General features: G+C 43.0%; 1 protein-coding gene across 1 annotated transcript in view; it reads right to left on the bottom strand.

The window, feature by feature from the left end:
* The window catches only part of LOC137095671 (very-long-chain 3-oxoacyl-CoA reductase-like), a 41,904-nt gene extending 19,735 nt beyond the window's left edge, over nt 1-22,169 (bottom strand). The window contains exons 1-2 of the mRNA XM_067462442.1: nt 21,945-22,169; nt 20,453-20,648 (exon numbers count right to left, since the gene is read on the bottom strand). Coding sequence (XP_067318543.1) covers nt 20,453-20,648; nt 21,945-22,169 — 421 coding nt within the window. The remainder of the gene's footprint in view (nt 1-20,452; nt 20,649-21,944) is intronic.
* Between the last annotated feature and the right edge of the window lie 2,269 nt (nt 22,170-24,438).

Genomic DNA, 24,438 nt, shown 5'->3' with positions numbered 1-24,438 from the left:
AATAATAAATATAATAATAATAATAATAATAATAATAATAAAGTAAAATAATGGAAATGCAATAATAACAGTAATAATAGAGTAGAATAAGAAATGTAATAATAATTAATGTAAAATAATAAATGTAATAATAATAATAATAATAATAATAATAGGGTAAAATACTGTAAACGTAATAATAATAATAAAGAGAGTAAAATAATAAATATAATAATAATAATAATAATAATAATAATAATAAAGTAAAATAATGGAAATGCAATAATAACAGTAATAATAGAGTAGAATAAGAAATGTAATAATAATTAATGTAAAATAATAAATGTAATAATAATAATAATAATACTAGGGTAAAATACTGTAAACGTAATAATAATAATAAAGAGAGTAAAATAATAAATATAATAATAATAATAATAATAAAGTAAAATAATGGAAATGCAATAATAACAGTAATAATAGAGTAGAATAAGAAATGTAATAATAGAATAAAATAATAAATGCAATAATAATAAAGTAAAATAATAAATGTAATAGTAATCATAAATACTTTAAAATAATAAATGTAATAATAATAATAATAATAATAATAATAATAGGGTAAAATACTGTAAATGTAATAATAATAATAAAGAGAGTAAAATAATAAATATAATAATAATAATAATAAAGTAAAATAATGGAAATGCAATAATAACAGTAATAATAGAGTAGAATAAGAAATGTAATAATAATTAATGTAAAATAATAAATGTAATAATAATAATAATAATAATAATACTAGGGTAAAATACTGTAAACGTAATAATAATAATAAAGAGAGTAAAATAATAAATATAATAATAATAATAATAATAATAATAAAGTAAAATAATGGAAATGCAATAATAACAGTAATAATAGAGTAGAATAAGAAATGTAATAATAATTAATGTAAAATAATAAATGTAATAATAATAATAATAATAATAATAATAGGGTAAAATACTGTAAACGTAATAATAATAATAAAGAGAGTAAAATAATAAATATAATAATAATAATAATAATAATAATAATAAAGTAAAATAATGGAAATGCAATAATAACAGTAATAATAGAGTAGAATAAGAAATGTAATAATAATTAATGTAAAATAATAAATGTAATAATAATAATAATAATACTAGGGTAAAATACTGTAAACGTAATAATAATAATAAAGAGAGTAAAATAATAAATATAATAATAATAATAATAAAGTAAAATAATGGAAATGCAATAATAACAGTAATAATAGAGTAGAATAAGAAATGTAATAATAATTAATGTAAAATAATAAATGTAATAATAATAATAATACTAGGGTAAAATACTGTAAACGTAATAATAATAATAAAGAGAGTAAAATAATAAATATAATAATAATAATAATAATAATAATAAAGTAAAATAATGGAAATGCAATAATAACAGTAATAATAGAGTAGAATAAGAAATGTAATAATAATTAATGTAAAATAATAAATGTAATAATAATAATAATAATACTAGGGTAAAATACTGTAAACGTAATAATAATAATAAAGAGAGTAAAATAATAAATATAATAATAATAATAATAAAGTAAAATAATGGAAATGCAATAATAACAGTAATAATAGAGTAGAATAAGAAATGTAATAATAATCATAATAATAATACTAGGGTAAAATACTGTAAACGTAATAATAACAGAGTAAAATAATACATGAAATAAAAATAATACTAATAACAGAGTAAAATAATAAATAACCTTGACTTGAGTATAAGCTGAGGGGAGCTTTTTCAGCCTAAAAAAGGGGCTGAAAAACTTAGGCTTATACTCGAGTATATACAGTAATTATAATAATAGTTATAATCAATACGACATTTGCAAGTCAGCGCTCTTGCCCTAAGGTTCCTCCCCTTCCCATAGAGAAAAGGATCCGAACCCTGAGAGACATTAAATCCCTAATCATAGCAACCCAACTTAATGAAATTGACTAATGGGAGGATTAGAAAGTATAATTGCTGGTGATTGCTGGTTTCGGAATCAGTCCTAATTGGAAATAAATGTATCTGTCGTGGGTGGCGCATAATCAATATCCCGTCTAGAGTCACCAAGTCTGCAGACTTTATGCTGTAGAATGAAGGCAGTTTCATCCCTGGAAAGTTGTTGTTGTTGTTGTTGTTACACTATGTAACAAAATTTGAAAACAAATAAATTCTGTTCCTGGTTTGAACATATCCTTACTCTGAAAGTAGTTGTTCTTAAGGAGTCACGGATATATAAGATTTTATATCTGCTATATAATTTTATATATATATATATATATGCTCTGGTCATAATGAGTACCTTAAAAACAAAAGAACCAATGAACGAAATCACACCAAATTTGGCAACAAAACGTCTCACAACTCAAGGAGTGACCATCACTCAAAAATTATGATTTTGTCATTTGGGAGTTGTAGTTGCTGGGATTTATAGTTCACCTACAATCATCAACGATGAAATTGAACCAAACTTGGCACACAGAACTCCCATGATCAACAGAAAATACTGGCAGGGTTTGGTGGGCATTGACCTTGAGTTTGGGAGTTGTAGTTCACTTACATCCAGAGAGCATTTTGGATTCAAACAATGATGGATCTGGACCAAACTTGGCACGAATATTCGATATGCCCAATTATGAACACAGATGGAGTTTGGGGGAAATAGACCTTGGCATTTGGGAGTTGTAGTCACTGGGATTCACAGTTCACCTACAATCAAAGAGCATGCTGAACCCCATGAACGACAGAATCGGTGCAAACTTCCCACACAGAATGCCAACAACCAACAGAAAATACTTAAGGCCATCCAATCCAACTCCCTTCATCAGGGCAAGAAAACGTAATCAAAGTTCTCCTAACAAAGAGCCATCCAGCCATAGATAGATATAGATAGATAGATAGATAGATAGATAGATAGATGATAGATAGATAGATAGATAGATAGAGATAGATAGATAGATAGACAGAGATAGATAGATATGATTCACACATACACAGATATAGTATCATAGATTTGAAAGGGACCCTTCAAGAAGGACAATAATATCTTGCATGTTCCAGGGTGGGCAAATCAGACACTCTCCACATCAACACTGACAAAGAAACAGCAAGAAATACTGTTTACTCACAAGCATAAAGGCATTACATATATTAGAAACCAACACTTTCTCATTACTCTATTTTCCAGATCAACAGACTGGGCCACAGCAACGCCTGGCAGGGGACAGCTAATATGTTTATATACTGCTCTATCTCCCCTAAGGGACTCAGTATGTTTTCCAAATAGCTGTCAGGAGTCAATTTCTGACGTGGCATGAAGACATCATCCGTGACATCCTGACTGAATCATCCTGGATGAATCAATTCTCTCTCTGTGACATTTTGAAGCCAGGAGAGGGTGCTGGAAGCCTTGTATTGGAACTTGTGAAGCAACAAATTCTAATAAGAAAACTGAGAAGAGGGAGAGATGGGCAGGAAAGGTGTATAAAAGGAAGTGGTGGTGGGGAAAAGTCAGTAGTGTCTTCCTTTGCTGCAGAGATACAAGCAATATATACATTTCAAAGCAGAACCGGCTTGTGAGTGGTCATTTAATATTACTATATAAATCCTACAGTCTGACAATAGCAAAACACCAAATAGAGAACAAGTGTTCCCTGCTATCCAAAAGGCAAAAGGTCCCTAAGACCAAAAGTAAACCAGTGATATAATTGCAATAATGTGTATTATATCTTTGCTTAAGACATTCAATGTATTGGCTAGGCTTGGGTAACAACGGAAAAATTTGTTTCTAAACTCGTTTCGTTTTTAGGAGTCCGTTGCGTTTCGGTTTTTTTTAAGAATTCCGATTTTTTTCTTTAAAAAATTTCGAAATTTACGAAATTTTGTAAATTTCGAATTGATTCGTTAATGGCGGACGCGATTGCACAATATGCTAAAAAAACCTCCAAATGGGACAGGGGGAACTTCTGAAGCTTCCCTCCCCCTCTGTTGTTGACTGTTGGTGTGATAAAACAAACAACAACTATATTATATTATATTATATTATTATAATATTATTATGTTATATATTATTATATTATATATATTATATATATATATTATATTATATTATTATAAGATTATTATATAATATATATTATATTATATATTATTATATTATATTATTATAATATTATTATGTTATATATTATTATATTATATTATATATATTAAATTATATATATATTATATTATATTATTATAATAATATTATATTATATTATTGTATATTATATATTATAATATTATATTATTATAATATTATTATATTATATATATTATATTATATATTATTATATTATATTATATATATTATTATATTATATTATATTATATTATAATATTATTATATTATATTATTGTATTATATATTATATATTATTACATTATATTACGAAAATAATTACAAAATAATTATGAAAATTGGAAAAATTATTTCGATTCTTAATTACTCCTCACACTATTCCAAAATGGCTCAATATTGGATCGTAAGCTAATTTAAATACGAATTAATAACGAATTACGAAATTAACGAACGAAACCGCCCAAGCCTAGTATTGGCATCTAGTACATATTCCACAACAATTCTTACAACAAATTGTACAGCTGTTTTGAAAGTTCAATCTCAAGCTGAATACCAACGACAAACTGATCAGCTTCGATGTGGTGTCTCTATTTACCATGGTCCCGGTAGCAGACACCATGGCACTCATCAACCAGAGGTTCCCAGAAGACATCACGGCTCTGTTTCACCATTGCCTCACCACCAGTTACTTTCAGTGGGACAACGAATTCTACGAACAGAAAGATGGAGTAGCTATGGGGAGCCCTCTCAGCCCGGTCATAGCTAACTTCTACATGGAACACTTTGAAGAACAAGCCCTGGAGACAGCAACCAAAAAGCCCACGATATGGCTCAGAGATGTGGATGACACCTTCACCATTTGGAGCCATGGAGAAGAAGAACTCAACAGGTTCCTGGACCATCTGAACAGCATCCACCCAAACATATGGTTCAGAGATGTGGATGACACCTTCACCATTTGGAGCCATGGAGAAGAAGAACTCAACAGGTTCCTGGACCATCTGAACAGCATCCACCCAAACATATGGTTCAGAGATGTGGATGACACCTTCACCATTTGGAGCCATGGAGGAGAAGAACTCAACAGGTTCCTGGACCATCTGAACAGCATCCACCCAAACATATGGTTCAGAGATGTGGATGACACCTTCACCATTTGGAGCCATGGAGAAGAAGAACTCAACAGGTTCCTGGACCATCTGAACAGCATCCACCCAAAGATATGGTTCAGAGATGTGGATGACACCTTCACCATTTGGAGCCATGGAGGAGAAGAACTCAACAGGTTCCTGGACCATCTGAACAGCATCCACCCAAACATATGGTTCAGAGATGTGGATGACACCTTCACCATTTGGAGCCATGGAGAAGAAGAACTCAACAGGTTCCTGGACCATCTGAACAGCATCCACCCAAACATATGGTTCAGAGATGTGGATGACACCTTCACCATTTGGAGCCATGGAGGAGAAGAACTCAACAGGTTCCTGGACCATCTGAACAGCATCCACCCAAACATATGGTTCAGAGATGTGGATGACACCTTCACCATTTGGAGCCATGGAGAAGAAGAACTCAACAGGTTCCTGGACCATCTGAACAGCATCCACCCTAACATCCAATTCACAATAGAAAAAGAAAATGAAGGAAGACTGCCTTTTCTAGATGTCCTCGTCATCCGCAAACCAGATCAACAATTTACAGAAAACCCGCACACACAGATAGATATCTACACAAAAACTCCAACCATCACCCAAGTCAAAAAAGAAGGACCATTAAAGCCTTGGCAGAGCGTGCAAAAAGAATCTGCGAAGCCCACCTCCTTCAAGATGGACTGAACCACCTCAACTGGGCTCTCCAGGCCAATGGAGACTCCACCTCAGACATCAGAAGAGCGGCAAGACAACCGAGAAGAAGCCACGAGAGTCAAGACAAAGATCCACCCAGAGGAAAAGTGTTCTTGCCAAACATCAAGGGAACCACTGACCGCAGAGGGAAGATGATGAGGAAACACAACATACAAACTATCTCCAGACCCACCAAGAAAATCCAACAAATGCTACGTTCAGCAAAGGACAAGAGGGATCCTCTCACCTCTGCAGGAGTCTACTGTATATATCATGCAGCTGTGGACAAGAAGTCTCCAGAGGGACCCCCAAACGCAGCAGCATTGCCCAGGCACGAATCAAGGAACATGAAAGGCACTGCAGACCACTTCAGCCAGAGAAGTCAGCCATAGCAGAGCACCTGATGGACCAACCTGGACACAGTATATTATTTGAGAACACAGAAATGCTGGACCACTCTCACAACCACCATGTCAGGCTACACAGAGAAGCCATTGAAATCCACAAGAGGCATGTGGACAGTTTCAATAGAAAGGAGGAAACCATGAAAATGAACAAAATCTGGCTACCAGTATTTAAAAAAACTCTAAAATCACAACAGCACAACAACAGAGAGGAAACAAACAAGGACATCTACCCACCTCTCAACAAAAGATTGCTCCAGGCACTGTCAGGCCATTATATGATAATCAAGATAGTCAGTTGAAACGTTCACACCTAGCTCCAGCAGACAAGAGTCCTTTGTCCCACCCTGGTCATTCCACAGATATATAAACCCTTTTTCCTAGTTCCAACAGACCTCACTACCTCTGAGGATGCTTGCCATAGATGCAGGCGAAACGTCAGGAGAGAATGCCTCTAGAACATGGCCATACAGCCCGAAAAAACCTACAACAACCCAGTTACAACCTGTTATTTATATCTCCCTTTTTCTCTCTTGACTCAAAGCAGCCACTCACCTCATGGGCATAACATTTTCCAATGCCAGACGTAGCGCCAGTGACCACTGTAAAAACAAAAAAATGGACAGGTTATTGATTGATTGATTGATTGATTGATTGATTGATTTAAAACTTTTCTATCCCAGCTCGCAGCAAGGATTCAATGCTAATAATACAGTCTAAAACATTATACAACAACAAAAGATTAAAATCCATCTATATAAAAAAATGCTCTGTGCATAACGAGTGCTTAAAAACAAAAGAACCAATGAATGAAATCACACCAAATTTGGCAATAAAACATCTCACAACACAAGGAGTGACCATCACTCAAAAAAAATGGAATTTGTCATTTGGGAGTTGTAATTGCTGGGATTTATAGTTCACCTACAATCAAAGAGCATTCTGAACTCTACCAACGATGGAATTGAACCAAACTTGGCACACAGAACTCCCCCGACCAACAGAAAACACTAGAAGGGTTTGGTGGGCATTGACCTTGAGTTTGGAAGTTGTAGTTCACCTACATCGAGAGAGCACTGTGGACTCAAACAACGATGGATCTGGACCAAACTTGGCACAAATACTCAATATTGTTCATTCGTTCAGTCATCTCCGACTCTTCGTGACCTCATGGACCATCCCACGCCAGATCTCCCTGTCGGCCGTCACCACCCCCAGCTCCTTCAAGGTCAGTCCAGTCACTTCAAGGATGCCGTCCATCCATCTTGCCCTTGGTCGGCCCCTCTTCCTTTTGCCTTCCACTTTCCCCAGCATCATTCCCTTCTCCAGGCTTTGCTGTCTCCTCATGATGTGGCCAAAGGACTTCCACTTTCCCTCTCGTCTCCTTCCCTCCAGTGAGCAGTCAGGCTTTATTTCTTGGAGGATGGACTGGTTGGATCTTCTCACAGTCCAAGGCACTCTCAGGACTTTCCTCCAACACCACAGCTCAAAAGCATCTCTCTTCCTTCGCTCAGCCTTCCCGAAGGTCCATCTCTCACATCCGTAGGTGATTACTACAGGGAAGACCATGGCTTGGACTAGGCAATGGATCTTGGTTGCCAGTCTGATGTCTCTACTCTTTACTATTCTATTGAGACTGGACATTGCTCTCCTCCCAAGAAGGAAGCGTCTCCTGATGTTCTCGCCACAGTCTGCATCTGCACTCATCTTTGCACCTAGAAATACAACGTCTGTCACGGCCTCCACGTTTTCTCCCTCTATTTCCCAGTTGTCAATCATTCTTGTTGCCATAATCTTGGTTTTTTTGATGTTTAGCTGCAACCCGGCTTTTGCGCTTTCTTCTTTCACCTTGATTAGAAGGCTCCTCAGCTCCTCCTCGCTTTCGGCCATCAGAGTGGTGTCATCTGCATATCTGAAGTTGTTAATGTTTCTTCCAGCAATTTTCACCCCAGCTTTGCATCATCGAGCCCCGCACATCGCATATACTCAATATACCCAAATATAAACACAGATGGAGTTTGGGGGAAATAGACCTTGACATTTCAGAGTTGTTACTGGGATTTATAGTTCCCCTACAATCAAAGAGCATTCTGAACCCCACCAACAACAGAATTGGGGCAAACTTCCCACACAGAACCCTCATGACCAACAGAAAATACTGTGTTTTTGGTGGTCTTTGGTGACCCTTCTGACCCCCCCCCCCCTCGGTGACCCCACCCCCAGGGTCTTGACTTCCCAGGTTGAGAAATGATGCCTTAAGGCCATCCAGTCCAACTCCCTTCACCGGGGCGAGAAAATATAATCAAAGCCCTCCTGACAAAGGGCCATCCAGCTATTCACAGACACACTTATATGTATATGACGGATGCGGTATCAAAGATTTGAAAGGGACCCCTAAAGAAGCGCAATGATATGTTGCATGTTCCAGAGTATCATAGAATCATAGAATCATAGAATCAAAGAGTTGGAAGAGACCTCCTGGGCCATCCAGTCCAACCCCATTCTGCCAAGAAGCAGGAACATTGCATTCAAATCACCCCTGACAGATGGCCATCCAGCCTCTGTTTCAAAGCTTCCAAAGAAGGAGCCTCCACCACACTCCGGGGCAGAGAGTTCCACTGCTGAACGGCTCTCACAGTCAGGAAGTTCTTCCTAATGTTCAGATGGAATCTCCTCTCTTGTAGTTTGAAGCCATTGTTCCGCGTCCTAGTCTCCAAGGAAGCAGAAAACAAGCTTGCTCCCTCCTCCTCCCTGTGGCTTCCTCTCACATATTTATACATGGCTATCATATCTCCTCTCAGCCTTCTCTTCTTCAGGCTAAACATGCCCAGTTCCCTAAGCCGCTCCTCATAGGGCTTGTTCTCCAGACCCTTGATCATTTTAGTCGCCCTCCTCTGGACACATTCCTCTCCTTCAGGAGGAGGGTGAAGACTTGGTTTCTCATTACTTTATTTTCCAGATCACCAGACTGAGCCACAGCAACGCCTGGCAGGGGACCGCTAGTATAGAATAAAATACATATATGTCAAATCGCCAAGATAAAATCATGTCCAACTCAGTCCGCATATGTGGTCTGCAGCTGGTCTCAGCAATAATTCTGGAAATGCTTTGTTCCATAGCCAGGATTTCACTAGCCTCCTGAAGGTCAGGAGGGATGGTTCATAGGGGAGGAATTAATGAGCCAATAGATCGAATAATAATAATAATAACAACAACATCTTGCCAGTAGAACAAAAAGGCAATAAAAGAAGAAGTAGAGGCATGAAAGATCAGCTTCAGATTGACAAAATGATACTGGAGAATTGCAAAAGCCGCAAAACAAACCTCTATACAACTTGGATTGATTACAAAAAAAGCATTTGACTCACTGCCACACTGTTGGATTATCAAATGCCTAGAGGTCATCGGGGTTTGTGAAAATATTAGAAAGTTCACCGAAACTGCGGAGATGCGTTCGGACAGGTAAATCAGGCCGGGGCCGTTTAGGGCTTGATAGGCCAAAGCCAGCACTTTGAATTGTGCCCGGTAGCAAACTGGCAGCCAGTGGAGCTGGCGTAACATGGGAATTGTATGCTCCCTCTTTGCCGCCCCAGTTATTAACCTGGCTGCCTCTCGTTGGACTATTTGAAGCTTCTGAGCAGTCTTCAAAGGCAACCCCACGTTGAGTGCGTTGCAGTAGTCTATTCTAGATGTAACGGGAGTTACAGTTATTAACCTGGCTGCCTCTCGTTGGACTATTTGAAGCTTCTGAGCAGTCTTCAAAGGCAACCCCACGTAGAGTGCGTTGCAGTAGTCTATTCTAGATGTAACGGGAGTTACAGTTATTAACCTGGCTGCCTCTCGTTGGACTATTTGAAGCTTCTGAGCAGTCTTCAAAGGCAACCCCACGTAGAGTGCGTTGCAGTAGTCTATTCTAGATGTAACGGGAGCATGGATCACCATGTCCAAGTCTGACTTCCCAAGGTACGGGCGCAGCTGGCGCATGGGGTGTCTGCGCCCCACACCACTGGAGAAACTACACTGCTTAGCCGGCATTGCACCACCTGACATCTGCCAGGAAGTAGCAGCCAATAGTAAAAGGACCAAGGCAGTGTCACCTATTCCCTGTTTGGGTATCAACCAGCACGTCAACGACTTAAATCTAGACATAGTTTTCTAAGATCTACAGAGACACTCGCTGGAACACCTCAGCAAGCGAGAGCTCAAAAGTGGCAGGCTCAAACCCAGAACCTCAGCTTGGGAGTGATCCTGGATTCATCGCTGAGCCTGGAACCCCAGGTCTCGGTGGTGGCCAGGAGAGCTTTTGCGCAATTAAAACTTGTGCACCAGTTGCGTCCATCCCTCGGGAAGTCTGATCTGGCCACAGTGGCCCACGCTCTTGTTACATCCCGTATAGACTACTGCAATGCTCTCTACGTGGGGTTGCCCTTGAAGACTGTTCGGAAACTTCAACTAGTCCAGCGAGCGGCAGCCAGATTGCTCACCGGAGCGACATACAGGGAGCACACCACCCCCCTGCTATGCCAGCTCCACTGGCTGCCGGTTCAGTTCTGAGCACAATTCAAGGTGCTGGTCTTGACCTACAAAACCCTGTACGGTTCCAGTCCAGCGTATCTGTCCGAACATATCTCCCACTACGTTCCACCTCGGAGTTTGAGATCATCTGGGGAGGCCCTGCTCTCGACCCCACCACTCTCACAAGTGAGGCTGATGGGGACGAGGAGCAGGGCTTTCTCAGTGGTGGCCCCTCACCTGTGGAACTCACTCCCCGGGGAAATCAGAGCATCATAGAATCATAGAATCATAGAATCAAAGAGTTGGAAGAGACCTCATGGGCCATCCAGTCCAACCCCCTGCCAAGAAGCAGGAATATTGCATTCAAATCACCCCTGACAAATGGCCATCCAACCTCTGCTTAAAAGCTTCCAAAGAAGGAGCCTCCACCACACTCCCTCCGGGGCAGAGAGTTCCACTGCTGAACAGCTCTCACAGTCAGAAAGTTCTTCCTAATGTTCAGATGGAATCTCCTCTCTTGTAGTTTGAAGCCATTGTTCCATTGCATCCTAGTCTCCAAGGAGGCAGAAAACAAGCTTGCTCCCTCCTCCTCCCTGTGGCTTCCTCTCACATATTTATACATGGCTATCATGTCTCCTCTCAGCCTTCTCTTCTTCAGGCTAAACATGCCCAATTCCCTAAGCTGCTCCTCATAGGGCTTGTTCTCCAGACCCTTGATCATTTGAGTCGCCCTCCTCTGGACACATTCCTCTCCTTCAGGAGGAGGGTGAAGACTTGGTTATGGGACCAGGCCTTTGGGCAACCAGGCAATTAAAGACCAGCAGGATTGACGAAATGGTATCAAAAGCAGATCTATGAGACAGCAAACACTGACAATGTAAGGGAGGAATTAGGTTTGTATTGATTTTATTGATTTTATTGATTTTATTGGAATAATGCATGAAGCTGCTGGTAACTGTGAATTTATTGTAATTTGTGATGATTGTTGTGATGCAGGCATCTAATCGTGCTGGCTTTCTGATTGGCCAGCCTGAAAGTTCCAAGATTCTGACTGGCTGCTGCTGTGGTGCTATTTGCATATGATCCCTGATTGGCCTGCTTCAACAGGAGCCCCTGGTGGAGAAAAGGGTTCATGACAGAAACAGGGACATGACAGAAGGAAATTTGCATATGGTCTCTGATTGTTGTTGTTGTTCATTCGTTCAGTCGTCTCCGACTCTTCGTGACCTCATGGACCAGCCCACGCCAGAGCTCCCTGTCGGCCGTTACCACCCCCAGCTCCCTCAAGGTCAGTCCAGTCACTTCAAGGATGCCATCCATCCATCTTGCCCTTGGTCGGCCCCTCTTCCTTTTGCCTTCCACTTTCCCCAGCATCATTCCCTTCTCTAGGCTTTCCTGTCTCCTCATGATGTGGCCAAAGTACTTTAACTTTGTCTCTAGTATCTTTCCCTCCAGTGAGCAGTCGGGTTTTATTTCCTGGAGGATGGACTGGTTGGATCTTCTCGCAGTCCAAGGCACTCTCAGCACTTTCCTCCAGCACCACAGCTCAAAAGCATCGATCTTCCTTAGCTCAGCCTTCCCGAAGGTCCAGCTCTCACCTCCGTAGGTGACTACAGGGAAGACCATGGCTTTGACTAGGCAATGGATCTTTGTTGCCAGTCTGATGTCTCTACTCTTGACTATTTTATCGAGACTGGACATTGCTCTCCTCCCAAGAAGGAAGCGTCTTCTGATTTCCTGGCTACAGTCTGCATCTGCAGTAATCTTTGCACCTAGAAATACAAAGTCTGTCACGGCCTCCACGGTTTCTCCCTCTATTTTCCAGTTGTCAATCATTCTTGTTGCCATAATCTTGGTTTTTTGACGTTTAGCTGCAACCCGGCTTTTGCGCTTTCTTCTTTCACCTTGATTAGAAGGCTCCTCAGCTCCTCCTCGCTTTCGGCCATCAGAGTGGTGTCATCTGCATATCTGAGGTTGTTAATGTTTCTTCCGGTCTCTGATTGGCCAGCCTCAATTCCAAGATTCCGAGATGACAAAGAGAGGAAAGGAAAAGGCCAGAGGGGGCTGAGTCAGAACATTACCAATACAGACCAAACTTGGCACACAGAGCCTGCAAGACCCACTCGACATCCTACTGCAGTTTGGAGGAGGATGAACCATGGATGATGGGACTTGCAGTACCATCACTCACATTCTGAGACCGCTGTTAACCTTATCCAATGACTGATCAGGACCAAACTTGGCACATAGACCTCTCATGACCCACTTTACGTCCTGGTGTGGTTTGGCTGGGGATGGACCATGGATTATGGGACTTGCAGTACCTTTGCTCAATTCTTGAGACCACTGCAACCCTCATCCAATTAGCGATAAAGACCAAACTTGGCACACTGAGTCTCCATGATGCACTCTACATCCTGGTGCAGTTTGGAGGAGGATGCACCATGGACGATGGGGCTTGCAATACCTGCACTCCCTTCCTATGACCATTACAACTGCCAACAATGATGGGTCAGGACCACAATTTACACAGAGAGCCAGCATGACCCATTCTACATCCTGGTGCAGTTTGGACTGCCCTCTGGCACCACGAGATGCAGGGCCGACCTTAAGAAATGTGTATACATAGTGGAATCCTTGATATGCGAGTGTGGAGAGGAGCAAACCACTGACCACCTGCTGCAATGCAACCTGAGCCCTGCCACATGATGCACAAGGGAGGACCTTCTTGCAGCAACACCAGAGGCACTCCAAGGGGGCAGATACTGGTCAAAGGACATTTAATCAACTACCAAGCTTGCAAATTCTGTGTTTTGTTTGTTTGTTTTGTTAAAAATGTAATACAAATGTCTGGTTGCTGATGACACGATAAATAAATAAGCTCTGTTTCCATCCCAGCCTTTCCCAGTTTTCAGCCTCTCTTTCCCGTATCGGCCATGCCCCTTTTCTTATTGTCGTTTCCCACTTTCTCACCCCAGTCTTCCCCCCCTTTCCCACCTCAATCTTTCCCACTTCTCCACTTGCCCCCTTCCCACTCTACTTGTATCTCCCCATATGGGATGGGGTCGCACTCCCCTTGAAGGCGCAGGTTCTCAGCTTGGGTGTGACCCTGGACTCGTCGCTGAGCCTGGATCCCCAGGTTTCAGCGGTGACCAGGGGAGCATTTGCACAGCTCAGGCTTGTGCGCCAGCTGCGCCCGTACCTTGGGAAGTCTGACTTGGCCACGGTGATACACGCTCTGGTCACATCCCGCCTTGACTACTGCAACGCTCTCTACATGGGGCTGCCCTTGAAGACGGCCCGGAAGCTCCAGCTAGTCCAGCGTGCGGCAGCCATGTTACTAACAGGAGCGGGACACAGGGAGTACACAACGCCCTTGTTGTTCCAGCTCCACTGGCTGCCGATCTGCTACCGGGCCCAATTTAAGGTGCTGGTGTTGGCCTATAAAGCCCTAAACGGTTCCGGCCCAAAATACCTGTCTGACCGCATCTCGGCCTATGAGCCCACGAGGACTTTGAGATCGTCTGGGGAGGCCCTTCTCTCGATCCCGCCTGCCTCACAGGCACGCCTGGCGGGGACGAGGGATAGGGCCTTCTCGGTGGTGGCCCCCCGGCTGTGGAACACTCTCCCTGTAGACATCAGACAGGCGCCCTCCCTTATGACATTCGGCAAGAGCCTAAAGACGTGGTTGTTTGAGAAGGCGTTTGACTAAGTGCTACAACAAATTGGCAATGATGAGTGGAACGGAATATGGATAATGAGATTGGATTGTGATTCTACGATGGGACGGCACGGATGATTTAGTGTAATTGTATTATTGATAGTTATGTTGATATTCTGTTGTGATATTCCCTTATTGTAAACTGTTTTTATATGTTGTACACCGCCGTGAGTCGCCCTAGGACTGAGAATGGCGGTCAACAAATGCAGTAAATAAATAAATAAATAAATAAATAAATATGAACCACCTTGGAGATTAAGATCATCTGGAGACAGGTGGGGACGCGAGACAGAGCCTTCTCCGTGGTGGCTCCTCGGCTATGTAACACCTTCCCCAGCAACACTAGATCAGCCCCATCCCTCCTGGCCTTCAGAAGGAATGTGTAAACATGGCTTTGGGATCAATCCTTCGGAGAATAGTGCAATAACAGATATGGAATATGTGCAATGAGTATGGAATGGCTCAGTACTACGATTATGGATGGTATTTTTTTTAAATTAATTATAATTGTTAATGTTAATGTTTATTGGAATTGTATCCATTTTAATTATTTGAATTTTATTGGAATTGTATATTGCTCTAAGGCATTGAATAATTGCCTATATGTAAGCCGCAATTGAGTGCCCTTCAGGGTTGAGAAAGGCGTGGTATAAATAGGGTAAATACATCCTGCGGCTCCTCCAGGATGACATGATGGCAACAGTCTTGGACAACAATGGCTTCCAAAGTGACCCATTTAAGGTGGAATCGGACGTCAAACAGGAATGATATGTTATTGCCCCAACCTTATTCTCCATCTTCATCACCATGATACTGCACTGTGTTGATGGGAAGCTTCCCATCTATCGAACAGACTGCAAGCTATTTAACCTTACCAGACTGAAAGCCAAAACCAAGGTTAGAACAACATCTGTTATAGAACTCCAATATGCCGATGATAACATAGTCTGTGCGCATTCAGAAGAAGATCTGCAAGCCACTCTAAACACCTTCGCAGAAGCATACAAAAAGCTCGGCTTCTCATTGGACATCGAGAGAACCAAAGTGCTCTTCCAGCAGACACCAGGCAATCCCTCTCCAATGCCAGAAATACAGCTTAATGGTGTTACATTAGAAAATGTGGACCATTTCTGCTCCCTTGGCAGTCACCTCTCCACAAAAGTCAACACTGACACGAAAATGCAACATCGCCTGAGCTCTGCGAGTGCAGCATTTTCCCAAATGAAGCAGAGAGTGTTTGAGGACCGGGACATCCGTAGGGAGACCAAAGGGCTTGTTTATAAAGCTATTGTCCTCCCAACCCTGCTCCACATCTGTGAAACATGGACTGTCTACAGAAATCAACATTGACACCGAAATACAACACCGCCTGAGCTCTGCCAGTGCAACATTTTCCCAAATGAAGCAGAGAGTGTTTACGGACCGGAACATCCATAGGGAGACCAAAGGGCTTGTTTATAAAGCTATTGTCCTCCCAACCCTGCTCTATGCCTGTGAAACATGGACTGTCTACAGACATCAACACTGACACCAAAATACAACACTGCCTGAGCTCTGTGAGTGCAGCATTTTCCCAAATAGCAGAGAGTGTTTGAGGACCGGGACATCCGTAGGGAGACCAAGGTGCTTGTCTATAAAGCTATTGTCCTCCCAAACCTGCTATACGCCTGTGAAACACTGACTGTCTACAGACATCAACATTGACACCAAAATACAACACCGCCTGAGCTCTGTGAGTGCAGCATTTTCCCGAATGAAGCAGAGAGTGTTTGAGGACCGGAACATCCCTAGGGATACCAAGGTGCTTGTTTATAAAGCTATTGTCCTCCCAACCCTGCTATACGCCTGTGAAACATGGACTGTCTACAGACGTCACATTGAACTCCTGGAATGATTCCATCAGCGCTGCCTCCGAAAAATCCCGCAAATCTCTTGGGAAGACAAGCGGACAAATTTCAGCGTGCTGAAAGAAGCAAAGACCACCAGCACTGAAGTGATGATCCTCCGCCATCAACTCCGCTGGACCGGCCACATTGTCCAGATGCCCGACCACCGTCTCCCAAAGCAGTTGCTTTACTCCGAACTCAAGAACGGAAAACAGAATGTTGGTGGGCAGGAAAAGAGATTCAAAGATGGGCTCAAAGCCAACCTTAAAAACTCTGGCATAGACACTGAGAACTGGGAAGCCCTGGCCCTTGAGCGCTCCAGCTGGAGGTCAGCTGCGACCAGCAGTGCTGTAGAATTTGAAGAGGCTCAAATGGAGGGCGAAAGAGAGAAATGTGCCAAGAGGAAGGCGCATCAAGCCAACCCCGACCGGGATCGCCTTCCGTCTGGAAACCGATGCCCTCACTGCGGGAGAAGATGCAGATCAGAAATAGGGCTCCACAGTCATCTACGGACAACCAATCTTGGAAGACAATCTACTCGGACAACGAGGGATTGCCTAAGTAAGTCAGTAAGTAAGTCTACTCTTCGTACTTATTTATTTACGACATTTATATGCCGCCCTTCTCACCCCGAAGGGTTATCAATCAGCCTGATTGGCAGATTTTGATGTTTAACAGCAACCCAACCAAACTTCCACCTTGGTGAGAAGGCTCCTCAGCTCCTTCTCGCTTTCAGGCATCAAAGTGTTATCATCTGCATATCTAAGATTGTTAATGTTTCATCCAGCCATTTGAACTCCAGCCTTGCATTCGTCAAGCCCCACATGCATGTCGCATGATGTGTTCTGTATACAAGTTGAATAGATTGGATGAGACTATACAACCCTGCCGGACGCCTTTCCCAATCTGGAACCCGTCTGTTGTTCCGTGGTCAGTTCGTACTGTTGCTACTTGGTCATAATAGAGATTCCTCAGGAGACATACAAGGTGATTTGGTCTCCCCGTACATACCACCAAAAATTTGCCACAATTTATTATTATTATTATTGTCAGCTTATACTCGAGTATATACGGTAATATATAATGAACTAGCCGTCCCCTGCCATGCATTGATGTGGCCCACATGGGGGTTCTGTGTGGGATGTTTGGCCCAATTCTATCGTTGGTGGGGTTCAGAATGCTCTGTGATTGTAGGCGAACTATAAATCCCAGCAACTACAGCTCCCAAATGTCAAGATTCTATTTTCCCCAAACTCCACCAGTGTTCACATTTGGGCATATTGGGTACTCATGTAGAGTTTGGTCCAGATCCATCATTGTTTGAGTCCACAGTGATCTCTAGATATAGGTGAACTACAGCTCCAAACCCAAAGGACACTGCCCACCAAACCCTTCCAGTATTTTCTGTTGGTCATGGGAGAACTGTGTGCCAAGTTTGGTTCAATTCCATCGTTGGTGGGGTTCAGAATGCTCTGTGATTGTAGGTGAACTATAAATCCCAGCAACTACAACTCCCAAATGTCAAGAATCTATTTCCCCCAAACTCCACCAGTGTTCACATTTGGGCATATTGAGTATTCGTGTAGAGTTTGATCCAGATCCATCATTGTTTGAGTCCACAGAGCTCTCTGGATGTAGGTGAACTACAACTCCCAAACTCAAGGTCAATGCCCACCAAACCGTTCCAGTATTTTCTGTTGGTCTTGGGAGTTCTGTGTGCCAAGTTTGGTTCAATTCTATTGTCGGTGGAGTTCAGAATGCTCTTTGATTATAGGTGAACTATAAATCCCAGCAACTACAACTCCCAAATAACAAAATCAGGACATACATTGGGTTGTTACGTGTCTTATGTCCCAATTTGGTGTCAATTCGTCCAGTGGTTTTTGAGTTCTGTGAATCCCACAAACGAACATTATATTTTTATTTATATAGATTATTCCATATTACAACTATTAATGAATTAATTATAACATTTAATTATTAATTATATATTCCTCCTTATGACTATTGATTACCTGCCCCTCCTTGTGTCTCGAGGTGGGGCACGACCTCGTTAGAATAGATCATCATCATAATTAAATATATTCCATTAAAAATTACATATTAAAACATCGTTCTATAAAATAAATATATTAAAAATGCATGGAATGAAGAATGCCCTGGTTCGATACTATTGAAGAACGATGGCACCCTGGGAGTTGTAGTTGTGCAAGGACTTTTGGCCTTGTCTTGGTGCATCTGCATCGTTGAATGAATGAACTGTCATGGGAGTTGTAGTTTCGCAAGGACCTTAGTTGCCTCGGCCAGGTGATGCTGGCATGTCACCAAACTACAACTCACCAAGAAGGCATAGCATTGAGATATCTCATTATATGCTATGGAATCTTGGGAGTTGTAGTTCCCCAGGGCTTTTTGCTGCCTCTGCCCAAAAGTATGAGTGCATCAACAAACTACAGCTCACCAAGATTGCATAGCATTGAGTTAAAAATGTAGAACCAGATATCTCATTACATGCTATGGAATCCTGGGAGTTGTAGTTCTCCAGGGCCTTTTGCTACCCTTGCCCAAAAGTATGAGTGCATCAACAAACTACAGCTCGCCAAGATTGCACAGCATTGAGTTAAAAATGCAGAGCCAGATATCTCATTACAAAGTATGTAATCTTGGGAGTTGTAGTTCAACAGGTCCTTTATCTGCCTCTGCCCAAGAATGTCATTGCATCATCAAACTACAAGTCACCAAGATTGCATAGCATTGAGTTGAAAATGCAGAACCAGATATCTCATTACAAAGTATGGAATCCTGGGAGTTGTAGTTCAACAGGCCCTTTAGCTGCCTCTGCCCAAAAGTATGAGTGCATCAACAAACTACAGCTCACCAAGATTGCATAGCATTGAGATAAAAATGCAGAACCAGATATCTCCTTTACAAAGTATGGAATCCTGGGAGTTGTAGTTTGGCAAGGACTTTAGCAGCCTCTGCCCAAGAGTGGGAGTCCAACGCCAAACTACAACTCCCAGGATTCTACAGCATTGAGCCATGGAAATTAAAATGTATGCTACAGAAATCCTGGGATTTGCAGTTTCTACGCCATTGAGCTTTGGCAGTTAAAATGCAGAACGGGGCCTTAGAGTGCGGGTGTGTCATTGAACTACAACTCCCAAGATTCTACACCATTGAGCTGTGGCAGTCAAAATGCAGAACGGGGCCGTATAGTCCGAGTGTGTCATTGAACTACAACTCCCAAGATTCTACGCCATTGAGACATGGCAGTTAAAATGCAGAACGGGGCCTTAGAGTGCAGGTGTGTCATTGAACTACAACTCCCAAGATTCTACGCCATTGAGCCCTGGCAGTTAAAATGCAGAATGGGGGCTTAGAGTGCGTCATTGAACTACAACTCCCAAGATTCTACGGCATTGAACTGTGGCAGTCAAAATGCAGAACGGGGCCTTAGAGTGCGAGTATGTCATTGAACTACAACTCCCAAGAATCTACGCCATTGAGCCTTGGCAGTTAAAATGCAGAACGGGGCCTTAGAGTGCGAGTGTCATTGAACTACAACTCCCAGGATTCTACACTATTCAGCCTTGGCAATTAAAATGCAGAACGGGGCCTTAGAGTGCGAGTGTGTCATTGAACTACAACTCCCAAGATTCTATGCCATTGAGCTGTGGCAGTTAAAATGCAGAACTGGATGCTACGGAAATCTTGGGAGTTGTAGTTTGACAAGATCTTGTCTTCCATACCTAAACAAAAAAAAAAGCACTGATGCCTCACCAAACTACAACTCCCTGGATCTCCTTAGCATTGCGTCTCGGTAGTGAAAGGGGTGCCGAACGCATGATACAGTGCAGGATAGATGCGCCCTTGGGAAGTCTATGGAGCGTGTTTGCACTCACCTGCCCAGGTGCCGTAATGGGAGAAGTCCACTGCTTTCCAATACTCGGAGAGAATGTGGACCCGGACCTTGAACCAAACGAACCAGGAGGCTCTCAGGAGCATCCAAAGGGCAACGGCGCCTCCAAAGAGGCAGAAGTAGAAGTCCAGGGAAGTCATTCCACTTTGGGGGGCCATCTCGTCTTTCCCGATGCTCTCCTTGCAAGGAATGAATGCGCAAGATGAGTTTGGAAGCATTTATTGGGAGCGCACACTCCCAATAAAGATGCGCCCATTGGCAAACCTTGGCTTGCACCACCCTTTTGGCCCCAAGGCACTTTACTTACTTAGTTACTTACTTACTTACTTAAGCAATCCCTGGTAGCCCAAGGATGATGGTCCTCCAAGTGTAGTATCTTGATGATGGGTCTAGGATGATGGTCCTCCAAGTGTAGTATCTTGACAATGGGTCCAGGATGGTGGTCCTCCAAGTGTAGTATCCAGGATGATAGCCCTCTAAGTGTAGTATCTTGATGTTGGGTCCAGGACGATGGTCCTCCAAGTGCAGTATCCAGGATGATGGCCCTCTAAGTGTAGTATCTTGATGTTGGGTCCAAGGTGATGGTCCTCCAAGTGTAGTATCTTGGTGGTGGGTCCAGGATGATGGCCCTCCAAGTGTAGTATCTTGGTGGTGGGTCCAGGATGATAGTCCTCCAAGTGTAGTATCTTGGTGGTGGGTCCAGAATGATGGTCCTTGGTGGTGGGTCCAGGATGATGGCCCTCTAAATGTAGTATCTTGGTGGTGGATCCAGGATGGTAGTCCTGCAAGTGTAGTATCTTGATGATGGATCCCGGATGATGGTCCTCCAAGTGTAGTATCTTGGTGGTGGGTCCAGGATGATGATCCTCCAAGTGTAGTATCTTGGTGGTGGGTCCAAGATGATGGTCCTCCAAGTGTAGTATCTTGATGATGGGTCCAGGGATGATGGTCCTTCAAGTGTAGTATCTTGGTGGTGGGTCCAAGATGATGGTCCTCCAAGTGTAGTATCTTGGTGGTGGATCCAGGATGATGGTCCTCCAAGTGTAGTATCTTAATGATGGGTCCAGGATGATGGTCCTCCAAGTGTAGTATCTTGGTGGTGGGTCCAGGGTGATGGTCCTCCAAGTGTAGTATCTTGGTGGTGGGTCCAGGATGATGGTCTTCCAAGTGTAGTATCTTGGTGGTGGGTCCAGGATGATGGTCCTCCAAGTGTAGTATCTTGGTGGTGGGTCCAGGATGATGGTCTTCCAAGTGTAGTATCTTGGTGGTGGGTCCAGGATGATGGTCCTCCAAGTGTAGTATCTTGGTGGTGGGTCCAGGATAATGGTCCTCCAAGTATAGTATCTTGGTGGTGGGTCCAAGATGATGGTCCTCCAAGTGTAGTATCTTGGTGGTGGGTCCAGGATGATGGTCCTCCAAGTGTAGTATCTTGATGATGGGTTCCGGATGATGGCCCTCCAAGTGTAGTATCTTGCTGGTGGGTCCAGGATGATGGCCCTCCAAGTGTAGTATCTTGGTGGTGGGTCCAGGATGATGGTCCTCCAAGTGTGATATCTTGGTGGTGGGTCCAGGATGATGGTCCTCCAAGTGTAGTATCTGGGTGGGGGGGCCAGCATGATGGACCTCCAAGTGTAGTATCTGGGTGGTGGGTCCAGGATGATGGTCTTCCAAGTGTAGTATCTGGGTGGTGGGTCCAGCATGATGGTCCTCCAAGTGTAGTATCTTGGTGGTGGGTCCAGGATGATGGTCCTCCAAGTGTAGTATCTTGATAATGGGTCCAGGATGATGGTCCTCCAAGTGTAGTATCTTGATAATGGGTCCAGGATGATGGCCCTCCAAGTGTAATATCTTGGTGGTGGGTCCAGGATGATGGTCCTCCAAGTGTAGTATCGTGGTGTGGCCCAGGAAGATGGTCCTACAAGTGTAGTTTCTTGACGATGGGTCCAGGATGATGGTCCTCTAAGCGCAATATCTTGGTGGTGGCTCCAGGATGATGGTCCTACAAGTGTAGTATCTTGGTGGTGGGTCCAGGTTGATGGTCCTCCAAGTGTAGTATCTTGATAATGGGTCCAGGATGATGGTCCTCCAAGTGTAGTATCTTGGTGGTTAGTCCAGGATCATGGTCCTCCAAGTGTAGTATCTTGGTGGTGAGTCCAGGATGATCGTCCTCCAAGTGCAGTATCTTGGTGGTGGTTCCAGGATGATCATCCTCCAAGTGTAGTATCTTGGTGATGGGTCCAGGATGATGGTCCTCCAATTGTGGTATCTTGGTGGTGGGTCCAGGATGATGGTCCTCCAAGTGTAGTATTTTGGTGCTGGATCCAGGATGATGGTCCCCCAAGTGTAGTGTTCTTCAAGCTCATCTTTCAATCTCTTTTTCCTGTCCACCATTATGTTTCCCATTCTTGAGTTGGGAGTAGAGTCACTGCTTTGGGAGACGGTGATCTTTGGCCATTTGGGCAACGTGGCCTTCAGTCCAGAAGTTGATGGCGGAGGTGCATGGCTTCAGTGCTGGTGGTCTTTTCTTCTTCTTCCACCATGCTGACATTTCCCCGCCTATCTTCCCAAGAGATTTGCGGGATTTTTCAGAGGCAATGCTGATGGAATCGTTGCAGGAGTTGAGAGTGACATCTGTAGACAGTCCACGTTTTGCAGGCATATAACAGAGTTGGGAGGACAATAAACAACCTCCTTGGTCTCCCTTTGGATGTCCCGCACCTCAAACACTCTCTGCTTCATTCGGAAGAATGCTGCACTTGCAGAGCTCAGGCAGTGTTGTCATTCAGTGTCCATATTGACTTTTATGGAGAGGTGGCTGTCAAGTGAGCAGAAATGGTCCACATTTTCTAATGTTACACTGTTAAGTTGTATTTCTGGCCTTGCAGAGGGATTGGCTGGTGACTGCTGGAAGAGCATTTTGGTTTTCTCGATGTTCAGTGAGAGGCCGAGCTTTGTCCACTTGTCTTACCAAGAGATTTGCAGGATTTTTCGGAGGCAACGCTGATGGAATCGTTCCAGGAGTTGAGAGTGACGTCTGTAGACAGTCCACGTTTCGCAGGCATATAACAGGGTTGGGAGGACAATGGCTTTATAAACAACCACCTTGGTCTCCCTACAGATGTCCCGGTCCTCAAACACTCTCTGCTTCATTCTTGACATCTGTAGACAGTCCACGTTTGAGTGTGACATCTGTAGACAGTCCACGTTGAGTGTGACATGTGTAGACAGTCCACGTTGAGTGTGACATCTGTAGACAGTCCACGTTGAGTGCGACATCTGTAGACAGTCCACGTTGAGTGTGACATCTGTAGACAGTCATCCCTAACTCCTAACCCTAAACCTGACCCTAACCCTAACCCTAAACCCTAACCCCTAACCCTATCCCTAAAACCTAACCCTAACCCCTAACCCTATTCCTAAACCCTAACCCCTAACTCCTAACCCTATCCCTAACCCCTAACCCTAATCCCTAACCCTAACTCCTAACCCTAATCCCTAGCTCCTAACCCTATCCCTAAACCCTAACCCTGACCCTAACCCTAATCCCTAATCCCTAACTCCTAACCCTAAACCCTAAACCCTGACCCTGACCCTAACCCTAATCCCTAATCCCTAACCCTATCCCTAAACCCTGACCCTAATCCTAACCCCTAACTCTAACCCTAATCCCTATCCCAATCCCTGACTCCTAACCCTAACCCCTAACTCTAACCCCTAACCGTAACCCCTATCCCTAACTCCTAACCCTAACCCTAACCTGATAAATACAAAACATTTGCCTTTGTTGTCTTGTGTAATCATTATATCCCTCCACATTCTTTTTAGAGGCTCGCAGTCAGTCTGATGTTCTAATACCATATTCACAATCCTGATGGTCACGGATAGAATTCAAATTTACCTTGACTTCTATTAACCTATTTTGCTACGGTTGGTGCTATGAATATGTAATGAATTCCAGTGAATACCTCG

This window comes from Anolis sagrei, chromosome Y (genome assembly GCF_037176765.1).
Source record: "Anolis sagrei isolate rAnoSag1 chromosome Y, rAnoSag1.mat, whole genome shotgun sequence".
Lineage (NCBI taxonomy): Eukaryota > Metazoa > Chordata > Lepidosauria > Squamata > Dactyloidae > Anolis > Anolis sagrei.
Note: the sequence above shows the minus strand (reverse complement) of the source record. Positions and strands in the feature narration are given on the sequence as shown.